Below are 22,056 nucleotides of genomic sequence, written 5' to 3'. Positions count from 1 at the left end.
CAAACTTTTGCATGTCACTGTATGTGTGTAAAAGTACATTAGGGGGTTGCCTGGCATAGGTTGCGACATTTGAAAATGTGCTATAATCCAGGTCTAATCTCACTTTTAGCTCTTAAACATAGACCACATATATCGGGGAACTGTAATATATCTTCTTTACACACCAATATTAGGGTGTCTTCACACTGGGTACATTTTGTGGCAGAAAATTTCTGCAACTGAAAATAAGTTGTTTTGGTGGGACGCACATGGATTTCTGCAAATCCCATTCAGATGAATAGAAATTTTCTGCAACAAAATCTGCCTCCTGTGAAGGAACCCTTAGACACAATGCGCAACACAAACACATTCTGCATTGCCGTCAGGGGCTCAGGCATTAGTACTTTTATATCACACAGAATGTATCTTATCCTAGACATAAAGGGGGTCATTTATTATAACCCCTGCGCTGGCCTCTACATAACTTCGGTGCATCCACCGCTCGTCTAAATCTACGCAGGCTTCCTTGCTGGCGCAGATTTTGAACATTTTCTACACCTAAAACAGGCGTAGAAAATGATAAATGAGACGGGCCTGTTGGTCTGCCCCCTTCCCCGCCCATGCCAAACCCCCCTTTTTTTAGACCTGGGGTGAGCGGGGAAAAGTTGCAGAATGTGAAGCAAATACCCTTTGTGCCGCAAAACTGGCGTATATGAGTTGGTAAATGACCTCCAAAATACTTACCCCATGCCACCTAAATTTTGTCGGTTCCACCCAGGCCCTTTCTGATCCTGCTTCTCTTTGGGTAGGCTACAATCTATATGAAGAACATTCACCCTCAGATTGCGGCATTCTAGAAGGCAGAATTTAGCATTAGGAGGCCAATCAATCCTCAAACCCCCAGTTCTTCTCCTGTTCTTTGTATACAAGACGGTAATGTCATAGTGTACCGCACATGACTGCTGCAGCCTATCCTTGGCCTCAGCAGTCACGTGCCACACACCTGCTACAGTCTCATGTACAAAGAATAGGAGGAGAATCGGAGGCGCTGGAGTAATCGTTAAATATAGGATTATTTTTTAGCTTTACATAATTTACTGATATTGAGCTAAGTTTCAAATAACTAAGACCCCCCCTTTGAAGGTCTGTTCACATGAGGTGTACACACATGCAGAAAATCCATGGTGTACTACAGTACCAGGAAAGTGGATGAGATTTTAGCAAATCTGGCTGTAGCCTAACATTCAATTGTGACTGCAGTTTACTACAATAGTATTTCCCCGAAGTACCCATAGAGCTCCAGGAAACTTAGATTTGGCATTTTCTTCTATGCGGTGCTTACAGTGGATGTGTTACTGTAAACCGACAAGGGAACACTCAAGCATAACTTTTTTCCCTTGCCTACCTGACTCTGCAATGGGGGGCACAGTAAGTAAAACACAAGTGGTAGGGGACTCCAGGATTTACTAAAATCATGATGAACGCCAGCAGCTTAAAGTAATTGGCGGTAGTAAACTCTGTAACTTCCCTGTCATTCAACCCATTACCTGTGATGGACCTAAACAAAAGAGAGCAGAAAGTCATTTCTTTAACACACGTATATGTATTCAGATGTCTTACTTTTAATCAATGTATTTTTTGTCTGCAAGGCGCACCTGATAATGAAGCACCCCCAAATACAGAGGGTAGAAAGCTTTATATGTGTGTAATACTAATGGCACGTCCTCAAGGTGACAGCGGGTGATGGGTAGTAGGAGAAAGCTTGCTGTTGACACAGGGTCCATGTTAGGCCCCGTGGGCAGAGATGGAGGCCTAGATTGAAAGCTCTGCAGAAAAATCCTAAGCAGTGGCAGAAAACTATACACTGAACCCTTGAGAACATGCCACCATTAGACAGGGCTCTACGTGGGCACAGTATAGCTACATGTAGTAATGTCACTTATTTTTAAGTGACGAAAAAAATATAAATTGTTCATCGGTCCTGATGGTGAACAGATGTCACTTGTCATGTCCTTTAGAGGGCTCCTTCTGGGTAATGATCTGGTAGAGGGTTTCCCGGAAATGTTTATCTCTGGTCAGGTTCCTGGCGGCTTCTTTGAGGCTCTGTATGTCAGTGGTTTCAGCCGGAGACAATAAGAAAGAGTGCGAGTGCCTCACTGAAAAAAAAGAAAAGAAGTGAACGTAAAGCTTAGCTGTGAAAAGTAGCGCAAAAGAAAGATGGAAGAGATATCTACACGGTTATACAAGTCATTGATGTCATACTATGCATTACATACATAATGGTAGTGATTGAACAGTATGGTCAACAGCCCTACTTTCTCTTTGCATTAGTTTCTATAGACATGCCACAAATGTACAGAACTTAAAGGGGTTGTCCGGGTTCGGAGCTGAACCCGGACATACCCTTATTTTCAACCAGGCAGCCCCCCTGAGGCTAGCATTGGAGCATCTCATGCTCCGATGCGCTCCCTTGCCCTGCGCTAGATCGCGCAGGGCACGGGCTCTTTTGTTTATCATAACACACTGCCGGGTAGAAACTTCCGCCCGGCAGTGTGTTTGGTGACATCACCGGCTCTGATGGGCGGGCTTGAGTGCTGCCGTAGCCGTTTTACTGGCTAGGGCAGCGCTAAAGCCCACCCATCAGTGCCGGTGACGTCACCGGGCTTCATGGCAGCCCCATGGAGAGTCCGGCTTCTCACCGGAACTCCTAAAAATGCCTTTGCCCTGCGCGATCTAGAGCAGGGCAAAGGTGAGCATCGGAGCATGAACTGCTCCGATGCTCTTGTCAGGGGGGCTGCCTGGGTGAAAATGGGGATATGTCCGGGTTCAGCTCTGAACCCGGACAACCCCTTTAAAAAGACTATAGACACCTTGGGGGCAATTTTTTATGATTGACTTTTACTCATTTTGTGCTAAAAATCTTTTATCCTTTATTAAAAATGTTCAGCTGTTTCTGAGATACAGGGTTAAAATTAATTATATTCTGTTTGAATATCGTCATTTAATAAAGGGGGTCATTTATTATATCTGATGGCAGCATAAACTGGCTATCATCCTTTCTGCCTACGTGAACATAACTGTGTGACAATCTTTTTTTATAAAACTAGTAATCTCCCCGCTATGGGCTTCATATATTAAAGCCGGCTAGGAATTAAGGCATCACATCAGCGTTTTTCCTTTCCGGTATTGAGATCCGTCATAGGGTCTCAATACCGGAGGAAAACGGTTCCATTATGTCCCCATTCATTGTCAATTGGGACAAAACTAAACTGAACAGAACGGAGCGCTCCAAAATGCATTCCATTCCGTTTGGTTGCGTTCCCATGCCGGACAGAAAAACGCTGCAAGCAGCGTTTTTTGAGTGCGTCATGGGATGCGGAACACGACAGATCCGGCATGAAACACAATGTAAGTCAATGGTGACGGATCCGTTTTCTCGACACAAAAGAAAACGGATCCGTCCCCCATTGACTTAAAATGGTTTTAGAGACGGATCAGTCATTGCTATTTTAGAGATAATACAACCGGATCAGTTCATAACGGATGCAGACGGTTCATGACGGAAGCGTTTTTGCTGATCCATCAAAAACGCAGATGTGAAAGTAGCCTAAAACTAATCTGTTTCCTCAAAGGAACAGCAGGTCAGCTCTCATGTTCTAAACTGCATAAGTGAAAATGAAATGTGAGCTCAATGAAACAAGGCTAACTTTTCCTTAAAGGAAAACTGTCACCGACCCGGATTAAAACTAAGTGTCAGATGATTGACATGAAGGGGGACTGGGAGAGTTGGAGGCTCATGAATATCAGGACGGGGCCTTGTATTGAGCAGACTCCTGTGCTCAGCTTGTGTTGCAACTGCTCAATACTGATTTTAGCAAAACAACTGGGCCAATTTTAATTGGGGTCTGCCACCAATTTATGCTGCTCTCAGACTGGGCAACATAAAACGGGGGGCACATTCCCTTTAAGAAAAAGCTAGCCTTGTCCCATAGATTTCACGTTGTATTCTTCTTGTGCAGTTTAGAACACCAGAGCTGACCTGTGGTTCCTTTGGGAAAGATAATCAGCTTTATTTCAGAGACTGTTTTAATATATTATGCCTATAGTGGAGTGATTACGAGTATGTGAAGAGATTGTCTGCAAGGAGCATGTTAGAGAGCAGGAGGAGATGAGCAGATTGATATATAGGTTTATGGGAAAAGATTTTGTAAAACCTTTATTTTATTCATTTAAATTCCTGCTCATTCTGGGCTTTGAGGTCCAGGAGGCAGTCCTATCAGTGACTGACAGCCGCCCCTCTATGTGTATACAGAGATAGCTGTCAGTCACTGATAGGACCGCCTCCTGGACTTCAAAGCCCAGAATGAACAGGAACTTAAAGAGGACCTGTCATGGAATTTTTTTTGTTTAATTAAGTACCTTTAACTTGCGTAAGCCGTCCGCGCTGCAGACCGCAAATTGCAGTACCAGCGTTGTGAATCCCGTATTGCGGCACGGACCCATTAAGTTGAATAGCTCCGCAATCCGCAATATATGGCAAAAGATAGGAAATGTCCTACCTTTTGTGATGTGGAGGCAAAAGGACATGGAAGAGCTTCCGTAGGATTCCGATCCATGCCTCCATTTCGTTTCTTGCGGATTGCTAAGGAGAGTCAGTCTTCAGCGTTCTACTGAGCACTGAAGACATCTATGTGTCACAAGTCAGACAGGCAGGATGGTGGGCAGTGATAGTTAGGGCACATGTACATAGTCAGGGACTAGGGTAGTGACAAGAAGCAGGCTAAAAGCTTCTGTATGTTACACACAGGCGTCTTCAGTGCTCAGTGGAACTAAAGACTGAAGAAAGATGTTCAGAGCTTTGCTAAGAAGACTCTTTACATTGTTTTCTAGTACAAAGAAACATCTTTCTTGAATAAAGTATATTACAAAAATGTTTCACATCCCGGTCTGTACACTGTATACAATAAACTGAAACAACAAATATACTTTGAGACAATTCAAGAGGGATAAGTAAGGTTTAATGCACATGGCAACATCTGATTATCAGTATGTAAAAAATGGATTCTTGGAAAACGTATAGGATAGCTTCTGTGCATTCCATTTTGTTCTCACACCTATCAACTAATTCTAAGGACTATTCTCATCCGCAAAAATGGATGAGAATACGAACTGTAGTGTGATTCTCAGATCAGGCACCCAAAACCATGAAAAAAAACGCGTGTCTGCATGGCCGCATCTAATTATGAGTCAGTGTGCTATCTGAAAAATACTGTTGTGTATTTACTGTTAGTATGTGTTACAAATTAAGGTATTTATTTCATTACTGTGTGATCTGTAGATGTGAAAATGTTGAAGGAAAGCTGTAGATATAAATTCATTAAATTATTCATGTAAATTCCGACAAATATTTCAACAAAATCGAATTAAGCAAACCCCTTTACTCCATAAAGCTATGCAGTTATTTTTTACTTTTCCTGAATGCCATTTTGGATATTATATTAATTGCATTAAATCCACACATCAAGTTCGCTTTTTCACATTAAAACTGAAGGATAAAAATGGAGAGGATGGGTGAACAGAAGTGTTGGCATGAAAAGGGTTACAGAGCGATAATCTGTTGACCCTTTTCTGCCAAATCCTGTTGGGCACGCACCTGTCGGGGTCGCTGCCCGCTGCCAAATAAGAGAGAGAGTGGTCACACAGCATACTGCATATTTCAGCTTCTGCTATAAAAATCCTAAATCCAAATCCTCCCAGAGGCCAGGAATTGATAAACGTGAAAACAAACATGTCAGTGTGCCTCCCCCATACGCGTGCCGTGCATAATTCTCTAATGGTGAAAGCATATGCGTGTGGTAAGAATGAAGATCACTCTGGGCTAGGTTTATATGGCATATAAAGTCTACCAACCTCACTTAACATTGAATAAATACAGTCTGTAAATGTTCACATATGACTATGATTAGGATTTCATCTCTCATAAGTATGCCGATTAGCTCATACCAGCCAAACCAGAGACAACATGTAGTCAGCATTGTTTTGGGGTTCATCAGTACAGATGGTGGTTGGCCAAAATTTCTAAGATGCAGCAGCAACTCATCCTGCCAACCAGTACCCTGCCCGGTACTGATGAGGGGCAAGATCCCCGAAACAGTGCTGTGTACAGATGGATGTCTCTGGTTTGGCTGATATGAGCTCATTAGCATACTTTTCCCCCATGAAGCGTTGTCTGAAAAATAAGTCTACATACACTGCTGTGTCTCTTGTGTGAAACAATACTCCCTGAGCTATCTGCTGATATATGGAGAACTGAAAACTAATCATCGTATTTTTTGCCCTATAAGACGCACTTTTGTCTCCTCCCAAAGTTGGAGGAAAATGTCAGTGCGTCTTATGGGGTAAATACTAATGAGCACTTCCATTATGAAAGCGCTTATTAGTACAGGAGGACCGGGAAGCAGTGAATGCAGCGCTCCCCAGGCTCTTTACTCATCGCTTCCTGGTCCTTCTTGGCCGTTCGCTGTGCTGTGACTGCGTACAGTGTGCGGCAGGAAGAGCAGGAGAGGTAAGTTGGTTTATTTTTTTTCCTCTGATCTGAGGGTCAATAACATGGAGGTCTGATTTGAGGTCTGATTAATATGGGGGTCTTTAACATGGAGGTCTGATTATTTTGGGGGCTTATTAACATTGGGTCTGAATAGGGGCCTTATTAACATTGGGGGTCTGATCTGAGCTCTGATGAAAAAAAAATGTTTTCTTATTTTCCTGCTCTAAAACCTAGGTGCGTCTTATGAGCAGGTGTCTCTTATAGGGCAAAAAATACAGTATTTAAAAAAATAGATCTCGTGCCTCATTTCTTTTGGGGGAGGGAGGGTGAAGGGTCCATTAGGGACACCATATCTACAGTTTTATGGTAAAAATACAAATGATATGTTAAAATGCTTTAACAGAAACATGGAAGAATGAAAGCACAAAAAGCCCACATAGTACATCTCCCCTGTCTTTATATTATTTTGTTTTTATTTATCTCTTAGGATAGAAATACAGTGGAGGAGATTTATCAAAACCGGCTTAGTTACCCAAAGCAACCAATCTGATTCCATCTTTCATTTTCCAAGGTAGCTCTGAAAAATTTAACGTGGAATCTGATTGGTTGCTATGGGCAACTAAGCCGGTTTTTCTTACAAAAGTTTTAATAAATCTCCCCCAGTATGTTTATCTCAGACATGTTAGCTAATGCTAGCCAATATTTATGCTGTAAGTGCTCTTAAAGGGGTATTCTAGTTTCAACAAATCTGTGGTATTTTTTTGTATTATGAAAAGGTAAACATATTTTCTGTATAATTTCTATATTATTTCCTTATAGTTTTCAAGATCTCAACTTGAAAACTGTGAGGAATCGATACACAGAATATATTAAAACGTTGTACACCTGTTCATTATTGAATGACCTTTATTTGCTTGAATAGTGAACATCTGTGTTGGCCCCATGTTCATATGTTCTGAGAAAAATAAAGTTAAATTATATGCAAATGAGCCTGTAGGAGCAATGGGGGCGTTGTCGTTACACCTAGAGGCTCTGCTCTCTCTGCAACTGCCGCGTCCTCTGCACTGTGATTGACAGGGCCAGGGATGGCGGGATGATGTTTTCACTGCCTGGCCCTGTCAATCCGAGTGGAGAGGGTGCAGCAGTTGCAGAGAGAGCAGAGCCTCTAGGTGTAGCAGTAATACCCCCATTGCTCCTAGAGGCTCATTAAGCAACCTGCGACTTCCGTAACATTCACAATGGCTGGTATTTGTAGTCCCACAAAACCTGAAGTCCTGTAGAATAAATCATGTTAGTCAGTGACTCACAGCGAGAGAAGCTTGGCCTCTGTTGGTGAAAGCGGCAGCTTTTAATACGCCTGTTGGCTGATTTTGGCACGTATACAGAATTCTTCATTATTGCAGGCTTCATTGCTTCAATCTCTGAATTCCTAATGCATTCTTCAAAAAACTCTACAGAGAATTCAGAGCTAAGTGTTAATGACAATTTGGCTGAGCGCTCCCAACCATATTTCACAAGGGTCCAGCTCTTTGTACTTGTTGACTCACTGGGCTACAGTATAATGGATGTCATCTCCCTATAGTTTTCCTGAGCTTGAAAGAACTTTCTGTTCCCAAATTGGGTTGAAAGCATCAAATGGTATCAACATGAGTGCTCTCTGCTCTGCTAAATTGCCAAAAAAGACTTGCAGCATATGACCCGCTGCTCATTACTTTGATGCAAGGGTTTCTTTTGAGCAAGAACACTTGAAGTGATGTAGATGTACATTTTAGGACCTTTCATAATAAATCTAGAAATGTGCACACAGTTGGTAATCAGGTCTTCCTGGTCAGGGTCGGACTCCCCATAGATCCTAATGGGAAATTACCTGGTGGGTCAGTGACCATTGGGCCACCCAAGCTCTCCTTACTGATGCTGGCCAAGTACATAATGATCTGATGCTCTCAGCAGTAATTGATGCTGGGAGCATCAGGTACTCATGTATCTGGCTGGCGGCTGCTGATGTTCCTCTGAATTCAATTGTATGGCTGTCCTCAGAATACTGCAGCAGGGCATGGGAGCTAGACAACTGGAGGAGGACAGAATGTGCAGCTACAGATGGCCACCACAAAGGACAGCATCTGGGGCAGCATCTAGTGCTGCACATGGTATTTAGTTATGTGAGGGCGGTATTTTGTGTTGCACTATGGTACTGATGACCCCACCAACTTGTGTTGCCCCATCTTCCCATCTACAACATAGGTGCCACTTTTAGCCTTTTTCCAGGGCCACTTTAAGTTTCCAATTTGTCCTTGTTCACAGTTACCATGTTACAAAGACAAATATTTTCAGACCACAAGAGGCATGATGGTAACTTTTCAGTGGCGTGAATAGTACCTTGGCTATAATCCTTTACAGCCATGTTCCCCAACTAGCGGCACAAAAGTTATATGTGGCTCCCATCCCCTTTGTAAGCAGCTGCAGCTATGGATACTGTTGTACATCAATGCCACCAAGTGTGAAAGTTTACACCAGGATCAGAACCATGCTGCGGTCCAATGATACTAGCCTAATATCATTGTTACTTGGCTTCTGGTGCAGGACCATGAAGAACAGGCATTTAGTACTATGGCCAGGGCCATTAAAGTAAACTTCTTACCAGCACAGTATCTATGGCACTTGGCATTTGAAATCTTCTAGTTGGTTGATTTGTGTAGTAATTGTTTTTAAAGTGCTAATTCATTTAATTATTATTTTATTTAAGCCTTATGTTTTCTACCTTTTTCCATCAGTGTGTATATTAATCTCCAGTTGGAAAGGAATAAAGCAGGCACATTCAGGGGTCAGTTGTGGTCCCACTTTAGAGAGAAACTCCCTTTAATGTATTATGGTTACATTAGAATGTGGATCCTTAGGCTACTTTCCCACTCGCGGGGGAACAGCGTCACGCATCCGTGCTAACACTAGCCCACCGTGTTGCCGGATATCCGCTCCGGCCCCATTCACTATAATGGGGGTGAGCCGGACGTCCGGCCGCAGCACGGCAAACAAGCAGAGAGGCGGCCGGACAAAAACCGCAGTGTGCTGTAGTTTTTGTCCGGCCTCCTCTTGGCATGTTTGCCATGCTGCGTCCAGACCTCAAGCCCATGCCCATTATAGTGAATGGGGCCGGAGTGGACTTCTGGCGGCACGGTGGGCTAGCTTTAGCACGGATCCGGCAGGCTGTTTCCCCTCCAGAGCAGCCGGCCGGACCCGGCTACCGCAAAAGTGTGAAAGTAACCTTAAACTGGTCAGTGAGTGCGGTGAGACTGTCACAGGCAGTGCATCTTGCATCCTTCCTAAAAAAAAAAAAATCTTTATAGCACTTACATTTTAATAATCCTTTTACTATAATTTTCAATCCACTATCAAACAGTTCTGTCTAAACGTATGATAATGACCTTTTGTGGAAAAGCTATACCTGTGCTCTCCACCTAACCTTCAATAACATCACCTGCCATCAAATCTGATGACCTAATGGGAAATCTTGAAACAGATTTTATACTTTGAAGTACAAGTTTACAAGACTTTGTCTGCCTTACACTTACTCTTCAGATGACCAACGTCTGCCCTCATCTTTTCCTCTTTGTCTTGGTTTAAGATAGTGGAGTTCAGGCCAGCTTCAAGCCGACGCAAAGCATCTTCTGCTTCATGAAGCTTCCGCTCAAGGTCCAGCTGAACCTTCAACTGCAGCTGATTCAAAAATAGAAAAATGTATGTTAGTCAAGCTGTGACTGGTCTCATGTACTGAAGAACATCCACACAGCGAGGGAGAGGATAGAACAGCTATGCTGTGAAAGATTAATTAAATTATACACAGAATATCAATAAATGACACTTGGTCAATCTACTGCAGAACACTCCATACTCCAATTACACACCAAAAAGGAGCTGTTAGTTTCGAATGAAACTTTCTCTGTGTGTATGTAATGACGATATATGTAAGTGATTACGATATTAGAGCAAAAGGACAAGTTTATTGGAGAAAACTGTACAATCCAAAGGAGGCTCTAGTACCCTGTTGTGCCACCTCTAGCTTGGATACAGGAGGAGATACGGTTGGCATGGAGGCATACAGGTTCAGGATGGATCCTGCAGCACATTTGCCCACAGATGTTACAGCTGGACCTGTAGAATCTGCCAACTTGTAGGTTTCTGAAGCTGGCGTTCAAGTTGGTTCCATAAATGCTTGATTGGTGATACATCTGGCGACCAGGCAGGCCAAGGAATTGTCGCAATCTGAAGGAGAAATTCCTGGGAAACCCTTGCTGTGTGTAGGTGAGTATTATCTTGCTGAAACATGCTGCTTGGATGCCCTGCCATGAGAGGCAACACATATGGCTGCAAGATGTCCTGCAAATATCATTGAGCGGTCAGTGTCCTTCATATCACTACTAGGAGTGAATGACTGTCATATGCGATGGGTCCCCAGATCATCAGACCAGCAGTTAGGGCAGTGTGTTGCTCCACAGCAAAGGCAGGATTGAAGCGCTAACCACAAGGCCTCCATACTCGAACCAAACCATTGTGGGATCCTGAACAGAACCTGAACTCATCGCTAAAGGAGATACGACATGACAGCAAATGAAGGTGACGGTGGCTGTCAATGGCAGGACATATAATAGGTACCGTGACACCAAATTTCCTTCTGCTAACTGCCTGGAAGTGGTTCGGGCAGAGACAGGGGTGTGTAATGAAGTTGCCACCGGTGTATGGATGGTGGAAAATAAAACTGCAGGAGCTACTTATGCTTGTTAACAGATCAAACAATCTTCTCTACTGGTGGTCTATCTGAGCTGTCCAGAGCCTGTTTGCTGTATTTGCGTGTCCTCACGTAAACCATTTCTCCCAACACCTACTAACAGCTATGCCAGAATGGCCTAGATGGCGGTCAATTCTTCAAAACGGCCATCCTGTTCTCTCAGTCCAATGATAGGCCCCCTCTCAAAGTCTCTCAACTGGGCAAAATGTTTTAGAATGTGTTATAGAGGCATGTCTAGCAGTTAATGATCTCTCACCAAGAGGTACACTACCCAAAAGCATGTTCTGAGAGACTTTTTATAGAGCAGCGGAGGAAATACCTTTAAGCCCTCTGGTGGCAAGACCCAGTGTCTAACCAGACCACAGCTGTAATAATTTACATATCTTGTCTAAGACATAACTACATGCCCAGCTTTGCAGCAATCCAACCAAAGGGCAGCCACTTTCTCACTTTTGGAGCTTTTTATAAGAGGTGATCACACTCATATTGACATTACTGCGGCAATAATTAGCTTCCTTCATTTAGCGTAAATGTCATCTTTCCTTGTCCGTTTTAACAGCCAGACCCCTCTTTGCTACGTTTCAGTTCATGCATCATCCCAACAACCTGTTACCCCCCTCCGCCCTATGCCAGACTACAATTTTCCCAAGCTGTGTTCAGTGCCAGTCCTGCTCTGTGCCAACCAGTGTCTTTCAATGTTTCTAGTATTCTTACTGAAATAAATGATATCAATGGCCATATAGTCATACACTGTGCACTGTGGTATTTGATTCTGCTGGGGCGGTATTTTGTGCTGCACTATGGTATTGCCGGCCCTGTCTACTTGTGTTGCCCTGTCTTCTATCAATTCAGTCCCACCTACAACATGGGGCCACTTTTCGATTTTTTTCCAGGGCCATTTTTAGATTTTTTTTCCAGGGCCACTTTAAGTTCCCAGTCCGCCCCTGTTTATACATGGCAACAATCAGGTGAACAGACTTTCATCAGCCCCATGTAAAAATGGTAAGTCTGAAGTTTTGTTAAACAACCTGATGTTTGAAAGTGGCTTAGGGTACTTTCGCACTTTTTTTTTTTCTTTTCCGGCATAGCGTTCCGTCTTAGGGGCTCTATACCGGAAACGAACTGATCAGTTTTATCCCCATGCATTCTGAATGGAGAGCAATCCGTTCAGGATGCATCAGGATGTCTTCAGTTCAGTCTTTTTGACTGATCAGGCAAAAGGTAAAACCGCAGCATAGTACGGTTTTATCTCCGGCCCAAAAAACTGAAGACTTGCCTGAATTCCGGATCCAGCATTATTTTCCATAGGAATGTATTAGTGCTGGATCCGGCATTCAAAATACCGGAATGCCGGATCCGTCCTTCCGGTCTGTGCATGCAAAAAAGGTGAAAAAAATTAATGCCAGATCCGTTTTTCCCATCAGGCATTTTTAAGATTGATCAGTCTTACAAAGGCAGGCAGTTTCGGCGATGGAACTGCTTGCCGGATCTCTCTGCCACAAGTGTGAAAGTAGCCTTAGAAGCCAAGTAAAATTGTAACTATATTAACGTTCAGCCAATGACATCTCAAACACACAGCCATTCATTATCAGCAGATAATGAGGTCAGTCTGTAAATATAATAGACACATCCTATTTTAGACATCCCTGACCCAAATTTAAGCAAGTATTTAAAAAAATTTAATCATACCAAATTAAGACTCCATTGAAAACCACATAGAGAGATAATCTACATGAAGTATCAAAATGATCAGTCACAGTTTTACGATTTCATCTGATGTTTTTAGGATTTTAGGTACGGTATATGAACACAGAAACCAGCACAAGGTACTGCTGACTTGGTCTAGGTGTCTTCTTCACATATCCATGGGTTCACATCAATCCTCTACTTTAGCACAAGGCTCATAGTTTAAGAAAAGTTATATAATCAGAGAATGATCATGATTATATGATCATTAATTGGTTAATAAGCTTAAAGGGGTTGTCCACTTTTTGAGGGAGTTTGAGCAGACCCATCCTCCTGGCCAGGCCTGCAAAGGGAAGCATACTTACCTGCTGCCCCGACACTGGGTCCGGGCTCCTTTGCTGCCTTGTTCATGTTCCCCACTGTCAACATCTGCTTTGACGCTGTGGCAGCTAATGATTACGCACAGTGCTGACCTGCCCCCTTGTGTCATGTGACCAACTGACATGACACAAGGTGGGCCAGTCATTGGCTGCAGCAGCATTAAAGTGGATGTTGACAATGGGGGACCTTAGCTAGGAAGTGGTGGCTGGGCAGCAAAGGAGATGGGACCCAGTGGAGGGGAGCAGGTAAGTATGTTTCCCTTTGCAGGTCTGGTCAGGAGGCCCAACCCCACCCCCAAAAGGTGAACAACCCCTTGAAGACGTCCAGTATCATAACCAGAATTGAGTCTAGCAGATTATATGGTTATCTTTAGAATGTGTCATTTTTCTACCTTCAACTCTTTCTCTGTTTGTTCTTTCTCCACAGTGAGTTCAGCTAAAGAGTTCTGTAGCGCCTGAGATTCAGAAACATAGAAAGCCCTCTCCTCCTCCAATAATCTGAATCGCTCTTCATTTTCCTTCATCCTGAGAAACAGATTACAATACGATATCAGGAGACGCAATCATGGTTTTCTACATAGCAATAGATAAGTTATCAGTCAGCAGTTTAAACAAGAGGAATGTCTCCCTTGGTTATGCACAGACTTGCTGTAAAACGACTTTGGTGGTTGTCTGTGAGTTTGGATGCCCTCCAATTCCTAGATTATAGTGGTGGTTGATGATTAGTAAAGGACAAACCCCCTTTAGAGATGATCAGAGATTTGCATAACTAAAAAAGTCTCTGCAAAGAGGAATCTCCCAAGGAAGATAACCATCTCGCTATGAGTAAAAATTCCACTTTTTAACAAGCCTTGGGATTTGACAAGAGAATGTAGCCAAGCCAAATATCCACCCATAAACATGGGTTTCAGGGTGCTTGTCCCTCATTAGTATGGAGTAGGATTCTGGCTGGCTGGGTTCTCTGAAAAAGGTGCACGTATGATACAGCCCTCTAATACAAAACTTTATTTATTGATACACTACCCCAAACAAACCTTTTGGTGGAGAGCAATTGGACTGAGGGTGATACAGTCCTGATCAAAAGTTTAAGACCACTTGAAAAATGGCAAAAAGTCATATTTTACATTGTTGGATCTTAACTAGGTTCCAAGTAGAGCTTCAACATGCAACAAGAAGAAATGGGAGTGAGACAAAACATTTTTTGAGCATTCAATTTAATGAAAACAACGAATAAACTGAAACAAGCTGTTTTACAGCTGATCAAAAGTTTAGGACCACATGCCTTTAAAAGGCCAAATCTGTGCAAAGATGTGGATTCATTGTCATTTTCTGTCAGGTAGCCACACGTTGTGATGGCAAAGGCAAAAAAACTCTCCCTTTTTGAACGTGGTCGGGTTGTTGAACTGCATAAGCAGGGTCTCTCACAGAGCGCCATCGCTGCTGAGGTGGGACGCAGTAAGATCATTTGTAATTTCTTAAATGATCCTGAGGGTTATGGAACAAAAAAGTCAAGTGGAAGACCCAAAAAAATTTCATCAGCACTGAGCCGGAGGATCCAATTGGCTGTCCGTCAAGACACTGGACGATCCTCGACCCAAATTAAGGCCCTTACTGGTGCTGACTGCAGCCCCATAACCATCAGACGGCATCTGAGACTGAAGGGCTTCAAAAACAAAAAACGTCTTCAAAGACCTCGTCTCCTTGAACGCCACAGAACTGCTCGTTTGGACTTTGCAAGAGAGCACCAAACATGGGACATTCAAAGGTGGAAGAAAGTTTTATTCTCTGATGAGAAAAAAATGTAACCTTGATGGTCCTGATGGTTTCCAACGTTACTGGCATGACAAGCAGATCCCACTTGAGATGTTTTCTCTAGTGGAGGGGGCATCATAATGGTCTGGGGTGCTTTTTGCTCAAGGGAACAATGGAGCTTCAGGAAGTACAGGGGCGTCAAACGGCCGCTGGCTATGTCCAGATGTTGCAGAGAGCATTCCTCATGACTGAGGGCCCTCGTCTGTGTGGTAACGACTGGGTTTTTCAACAGGACAACGCTACAGTATACAATGCCCGCAGGACAAGGGACTTCTTCCAGGAGAATAACATCACTCTTTTGGCCCATCCTGCGTGTTCCCCTGATCTAAATCCAATTGAGAACCTTTGGGGATGGATGGCAAGGGAAGTTTACAAAAATGGACAACAGTTCCAGACAGTAGATGGCCTTCGTGCGGCCGTCTTCACCACTTGGAGAAATGTTCCCACCTCATGGAAACGCTTGCATTGAGCATGCCGAAACGAATTTTTGAAGTAATAAACACTTCTGTTTTGGGGGGGTTTAGTTTTTTTTTTGGAGGTGTGGTCCTAAAGTTTTGATCAGCTGAAAAACAGCCTGTTTCAGTTTATTCGTTGTTTTCATTAAATTGAATGCTCAAAAAATGTTTTGTCTCACTCCCATTTCTTCTTGTTGCATGTTGAAACTCACCCCTGTTTGCACCCACAGCCTGTTTTTTGGCATAACTTGTGGGTTTTATGTCCCAGTTTTATTTTTAATCATTAGTGTATCAATAAATACAGTTTTTAGTTTTGGTTTCCACGTATGATACAGCCCCACTGAAATGTATGGTGTGGAGCGTCCAGAAAAGTTGAGTTTCAGCAATGTCCAAGCACCAATTAAAGGGTTCAATCACTTTAAAAGACCTCGATTGTGGTCTGGATAGCATTCTAAGCTAACCTATTAGACTGACATGTATCAGATACATAAAGTATCTGCTTTAGGTATTTCCTAAATCAGTGATAGACTTCAGTTACAACTAGGCCCTAGGCCTGAAGACCACATAAAGGGCCACCAGATTTATATGCTACCTAATATTTAAAGGCCCTTTTACATATTTTGCATCTGAGCTCAGGAGCTTTGTTATGCCTCTGCCTACCCTGAGTAAACAGAATAGGATTGGTATAGCATGGCCCTGTGCCAAGACCTTGACCAAGGAGCTGGCTCCTGTGTATGCACTTTTTGTATTTTTTCAATAAATAAACCGTGGATATTATTGGACTGTTTCTGGTGCAGGATTTGTTTTTCTACAGTTCTGAACACCTGATATTCCAGGAGTTACTGTGAACAAGACTGGGTGAGCTGAATTTTTGTTTTGTGGTTCTTCAAACTACATTCTGAACTACATTCAGTCTATATACTGGGCCTTCACACTTAAGGTCCTTGCTGCTTTTTTGTAAGCTAAAGCCATGTGGTCTCAAAAAGAAGATTAGACTCTATCTTTACTTGAAGGTGGGAAACCAGCCTGTTCATTTGGTTAGGTCATATTCTCTGAATTCATGCATCTCATACAACTGCACCTGCTTTCAGCCTGAATCTTCTCCTCTAGTAAACTCTGCATCTTGTTCTCGATCTTCTGCAGGTTGCACTGCATACTTGGTCTAGGATTCTCTGTACAGTTGCCTGCTGCCTGAGTTTCATGCTGACTGGCTTCCAGTATAGCTATGGCCCTCTGCTTCTCCACAGACAGCTCCTGTCAATGTGTAATAATTATATACCCTGCATTAAAAAAGCACACATACAATGACAAAGGTTCACCATTTTTGTATTGTTACATTTATTGGTCATTGATGAGGATATGAATGCGGAGACCAAATGAATCCCATGTGGTCCAAGGAATCAGACCTCTACCACTCATTTATGGAATATCCGATCGATATGTCTATAGTGCTAGGCTCCCTTAAGTAAGTTGTGTAAGATATAAGAGTTCAGGGCCACTGTGCATGTGCACCGACAAAACACACAAAAAATGGAAGAAGACTTGTGAAAGTTATTTTTTGTGCATAAATCTGATTATCTCCGTAAAGGGGTGTTCTGAGACTTAAAGGCTATGGACACCGACTTTAAAATGATTTTTTATCTACGGATCATAAATGCTTTCTAAACAGCTTTTATTAAAAATTTCTACCATTTTGCTTCAGCAGTATGTAAGCCCTTCATTCTGCTGCTGGTGCTGCACAATCTGATATAAATTTGTCACAAAATTGTTTCTGTTTATAATGGCACATCCTTATCTTCATGTGAAAGATAGCAGGAGGAGAATGTACATGATAGATCAGAGTATGGAGATGGGGAAAGTATCCGAGCAGGGTAGTTCACACAGGCTGTTGACAGGGAGGAAACTAATGTGTTACGGCAGTGGGTGTGGAACCACTATATCAAACAGATTCGCCTAAGGGCATTATCCAGGAAATCCTCTGGTATTCACCATTTAACCCCTGTGCAGGAGGATGATGGTGGCACCCTGGACACAGGTATAGCATGTATTATTGTGATGGAGACTCTAACATGAAAAAAAAAAGTGAAACTAATAAAAAGGCATGAAGATTGCAGACTGCAACTACGTGCAACTTTTTTATTCAAGGTAACCAATAATAATATAATGCATGTATAAAAAAATAATTAAATAATTCCATCTTAACCCCTTCCGACCTCCACCATACATGTATGGAGGAAGTTGGGTCTTTAAAGATTGAACCCGCTCAGAAGCTGAGGGGGCACCATATCCACCGGGTCCATGCCGTTATCTAGATGGAACTATTCTGTTGCTATGGCAGCCTCGGGCCTTCAGAACACTCCAAGGCATGCCACAGCAGTGTTCCTATGGAGCCCTGCCTGTGGCAGGGTTTCATAAGTACACAGTGAATCTCACATAGGCTGCAATGGTAAATCATTGCAGTCTAAGGGAGAACTGATCAAACGATGCATGTTAACGTCCCCTAAAGGGAATTAAAATAAGTGAAAAAATAAAGTTAAAAAAGTTATTACAAAAATATTTGTTTTAAATTAAATCACCTCCCCCTTTTCCACTATTTTTTTTATTTTTTTTCTTTAAAGTTTTTTTTTTTTAAATATTAAAATACAAGAAAAACTATATGGGTGGTGTCATTGTAATCTTACTGACTTGGAGAATGAAGGTAACAGGTCAGTTTTACTGCATAAGGGAACGCTGTAAAAACCAAACCGATAAAACTGTGGCAGAATTGCATTTTTTCCAATTCCATCCCATTTGGAATTTTTTTCTAGCTTCCCACCACATCATATGTGATACTAAATTGTGCCATCAGAAAGTGCTATGTGTGCCGCAAAAAAAAACAAAAAAAAAAAAAACGCAAGCCCTCATATGGCAATGGTAAAAGGGGGAGTAAAAAATGAAACAGAAAAAATGGAAAATCGCAAAGTGTTAAAGGGGTTGTCCACTTTTTTTCATATTGATGATTTATCCTTAGGATAGGTCATCAATATCAGATCTGTGGTGGGGCCGACTCCCGGCACCCCCACCATTTAGCTGTTTGAGAGAAAGCAGCACTCGTACAAGCACTACATTCTCCTCATTGTTTACCTGCTCACTGTCGCCACTGTAACTTTTCGCCAGTTACAACTAAGCTGTCCCATTCACATCAATGATGGGATATTGATGACCTATGCTGAGGAAAGGTCAGCAATATAAAAAAATGTGGACAACCCCTTTAAGGAGGAAGGGGTTAAAGGTTTGAAATGATGAAAAGACTGTCAATGCTCTATATGCCATACATATGGGTGTGGCAGTGTCTGCTACTACAGCAAAGTCCCATTCCATTTTTGCTATTCATACTGATTGGTGGTGGTCCTGTGGTCCCCACTCCTCCAATTCAAACATTGATGGCATGTAGCCTAAGGATAGGTCAACTACAGCCAAGTCCCAGAAAACCACCTTTGATAATACAGTTTACTGAAAAGACATGGGCTATTTAATTCTTTTTGACACAGGACACCTAAAATAATACATAATGCTGATGTTTTATGAAAGTAAGAACCAAATACTGACACTAAATGATCACATTTGTAAATATGTGTAGACCTGGTGCCGGTGTCTCCAAACATGAAATCATTTGTTAATTAAAATGCAGTATCAGGGCTCCTGCACACGAACGTAAGGGCTCCATGCCTGTATCGCAGACTGCAAACAGCGGGTCCGCAATATACGGGCACTGGCCATGTGCACTCCGTGCTGAGGATGCGGACCCATTGACTTGAATGGTTCCACAATCCGCAAGATACGGCAAAAGACAGGACATATCATATCTTTTGCAGTGTGGAGGCACGGACCCGAAAGCCCACGGAAGCAATTCGGAGTTTCCGTGGGCTTCTGATCGGTGCCTCTGCTCCACAAAAAATAGGACATGTCCAGGGGCATAGCTATAGGGGAAGCAGGGAAAGCGGCTGCTTTGGGGCCCCGACCCAGAAGGGGCCCATCCAGGAGGACTAAAAGATTTTGTCAGGGCCCACTCAACAGTATTACACAATGAAATTATATACAGTGACAGTATAGACAGTGTAGAAAACGCATGGAACAGCTGCCGGGCCTGGTCTGAGAGAGCGATCTTTACTAGCCACAGGAATGGAAGGGGTTGGGAAAAAGTTACTGGGGGAGGGGGGCCACATTCAAAAATTTGCTGTGGGGCCCAGTCATTTCTAGCTACGCCATTGGACATGTCCTATCTTTTACCATTTCTTGCGGATCGTGGACCCATTTAAGTCAATAGGTCTGAATTCACAGCACGGAGTACACACGATCAGTGCCCGTATATTGTGGATCCACTGTTTGCGATCCACAATACGAGCACAGAGCCCTTACGTTTGTGTTCATGAAGCCTTACTCTGGAGTTATTCAACTACACTTGGAGGCCTCATGAGGTTATTCCTTTAAACATAACCAGTACAGATTTATTACTGTGACTCAGACAACCTAATATAGAAGGAGAAGAAAGTTAGAGTTCTCATGTCTAATCTTAAAGGGAGTCTGTCATCAACATTTCACCTTTGTAACCCTTCCCATAGCTTTCTAGCAGCCTTACAGTTAATAAAAACTTTACCTTTATGAGCAATCCTGGACTTATAAAACCGGCAAAAAACATCTTTGTAGCATATGCAAATGAGGGCTCGCAAGTGCCCAGGTGCGGCGTTACCCTCGTAGATGCCCAGCTAGCTCAGCCTTATCATCGCTTCCCCCCTTCCTTCCCTCTGCCCGCCCATCCTTTCCCTCCGCCCGCCTATCTACTAACTTCTTGTTTCGCTGAGATCCCGCGCATGCGCCGATGGACCGCCTCCTTTGTTGTGTTTTCACGCCGTTAGCCGGCGCATGCGCATTAATTACTGTGATGCCGTACAAGGAATGGGCATCGCAGTGCGCATGCGCCGGCCGACGGACTGAGTGCCCAGGCGCGGGATCTCGGCGAAACAAGAAGTTAGTAGATGGGCGGTCAGAGGGAAAGGATGGGCGGGCAGAGGGAAGGAAGGGGCGGGGGCAAGCGACGATAAGGCTGAGCTAGCTGGGCATCTACGAGGGTAACGCCGCCCCTGGGACCTTGCGAGCCCTCATTTGCATATGCTACAAAGATGTTTTTTGCCGGTTTTATAAGTCCAGGATTGCTCATAAAGGTAATGTTTTTATTAACTGTAAGGCTGCTAGAAAGCTATGGGAAGGGTTACAAAGGTGAAATGTTGATGACAGACTCCCTTTAATATGATGGACCTACCTCCATCGTCTTTTCTAGGTTTTGTGTGAGGCTGCACAGTTCCTGTTTCTCTTCTCCTACTCCTTTCAGACAATGTACAGTCACAGCCAGCTCCCTGAGATCAGTGTTCACATCACATGAAATAGGAGATGAAAGAACAAGGAAAACAGAGAATAAGTGAGAATATCAGGAGTATGATATATCAAAATGGTTTGGGTTATCCAAAGAGCACCACAGCACTTCATTTAGAAAACTGGTGCAGATCACAGTCCACAGAGCTACATGGCTAGGTCTACATATGATTTTTGTCACAAGATACTGTTGTGCCTTTTCAGAAGTGTAAACAGTTATATCTACTTATTCTAGTTATGATGGATAATTTATAGTCACTATTTTTGTATGGACTTCTGGGAATGAGACTTCGTTCAGAGGAAGTTGTGTTTTTGTAACCAATAGTCAATCGTCATTTAGACATTCAGAAGATACACGCCACCTGTGGTAGTAGAGGCTTCATTGTATTTCTTATCTGAACATAAATTCCACAACGTGAGAAGTGTCAAGATGTTCCTCAGAGTCTATATTATAGTTGGTTCATGTATCAAAGTTTGTCCCTCAGCTCTGAGATAAGGCTTCCAGATGTCAGGTATGTGTAGTGTTGAAGATGTCAGGCATGTATGAGTTAACCCTTAATGGTATGATGCTTACAGCTTATACAACAGTGCCACCTAGGTATGAGCAGGTAACACTACACCAGTAGCAAAAGTGCATTCTGGGTAGTGTTATATCACATTCCTTACAAATGTACACGCCTATCCGACAATAATTGGAAAGTTCCAAACTAGGAAGGTGTGTTCATCTGATAAGTTTTTGGTTAAGAAACCACATACCAAAAAGAAAGGGAGGAGGAACAAAGAAAGAGAGCTGGGAGAAGGATCTTGATTATCAGAAAAACTCTTGAGAGCTTACTTCCCCTAGACTCTGCCTATCACCTACCTTCTCGGGTAACGTATGATTTTATGTTGTGTAGTATCAACAAATTGATTTGCTTGATATCTAGCCAAAATCCCAATTTTGTGTGGATATAGTGTTAGTGCTACATCAATATTAGCAGTATTCAATGAAGATGCATATCACTGAAT

General features: G+C 42.9%; 1 protein-coding gene across 1 annotated transcript in view; it reads right to left on the bottom strand.

The window, feature by feature from the left end:
- Window positions 1-1,731: 1,731 nt before the first annotated feature.
- Window positions 1,732-22,056, bottom strand: part of PLEKHD1 (pleckstrin homology and coiled-coil domain containing D1) — a 35,024-nt gene continuing 14,699 nt past the window's right edge. Inside the window, exons 8-13 of the mRNA XM_040411662.1 lie at window positions 20,939-21,032; window positions 16,721-16,893; window positions 13,765-13,897; window positions 10,093-10,237; window positions 7,834-7,977; window positions 1,732-2,135 (exon numbers count right to left, since the gene is read on the bottom strand). Of these exons, the coding sequence (XP_040267596.1) occupies window positions 1,978-2,135; window positions 7,834-7,977; window positions 10,093-10,237; window positions 13,765-13,897; window positions 16,721-16,893; window positions 20,939-21,032 (847 nt within the window). The 3' untranslated portion in view covers window positions 1,732-1,977. The remainder of the gene's footprint in view (window positions 2,136-7,833; window positions 7,978-10,092; window positions 10,238-13,764; window positions 13,898-16,720; window positions 16,894-20,938; window positions 21,033-22,056) is intronic.

The sequence above is a fragment of the Bufo bufo genome, chromosome 11, assembly GCF_905171765.1.
Source record: "Bufo bufo chromosome 11, aBufBuf1.1, whole genome shotgun sequence".
NCBI classification, from domain to species: Eukaryota; Metazoa; Chordata; class Amphibia; order Anura; family Bufonidae; genus Bufo; species Bufo bufo.
Note: the sequence above shows the minus strand (reverse complement) of the source record. Positions and strands in the feature narration are given on the sequence as shown.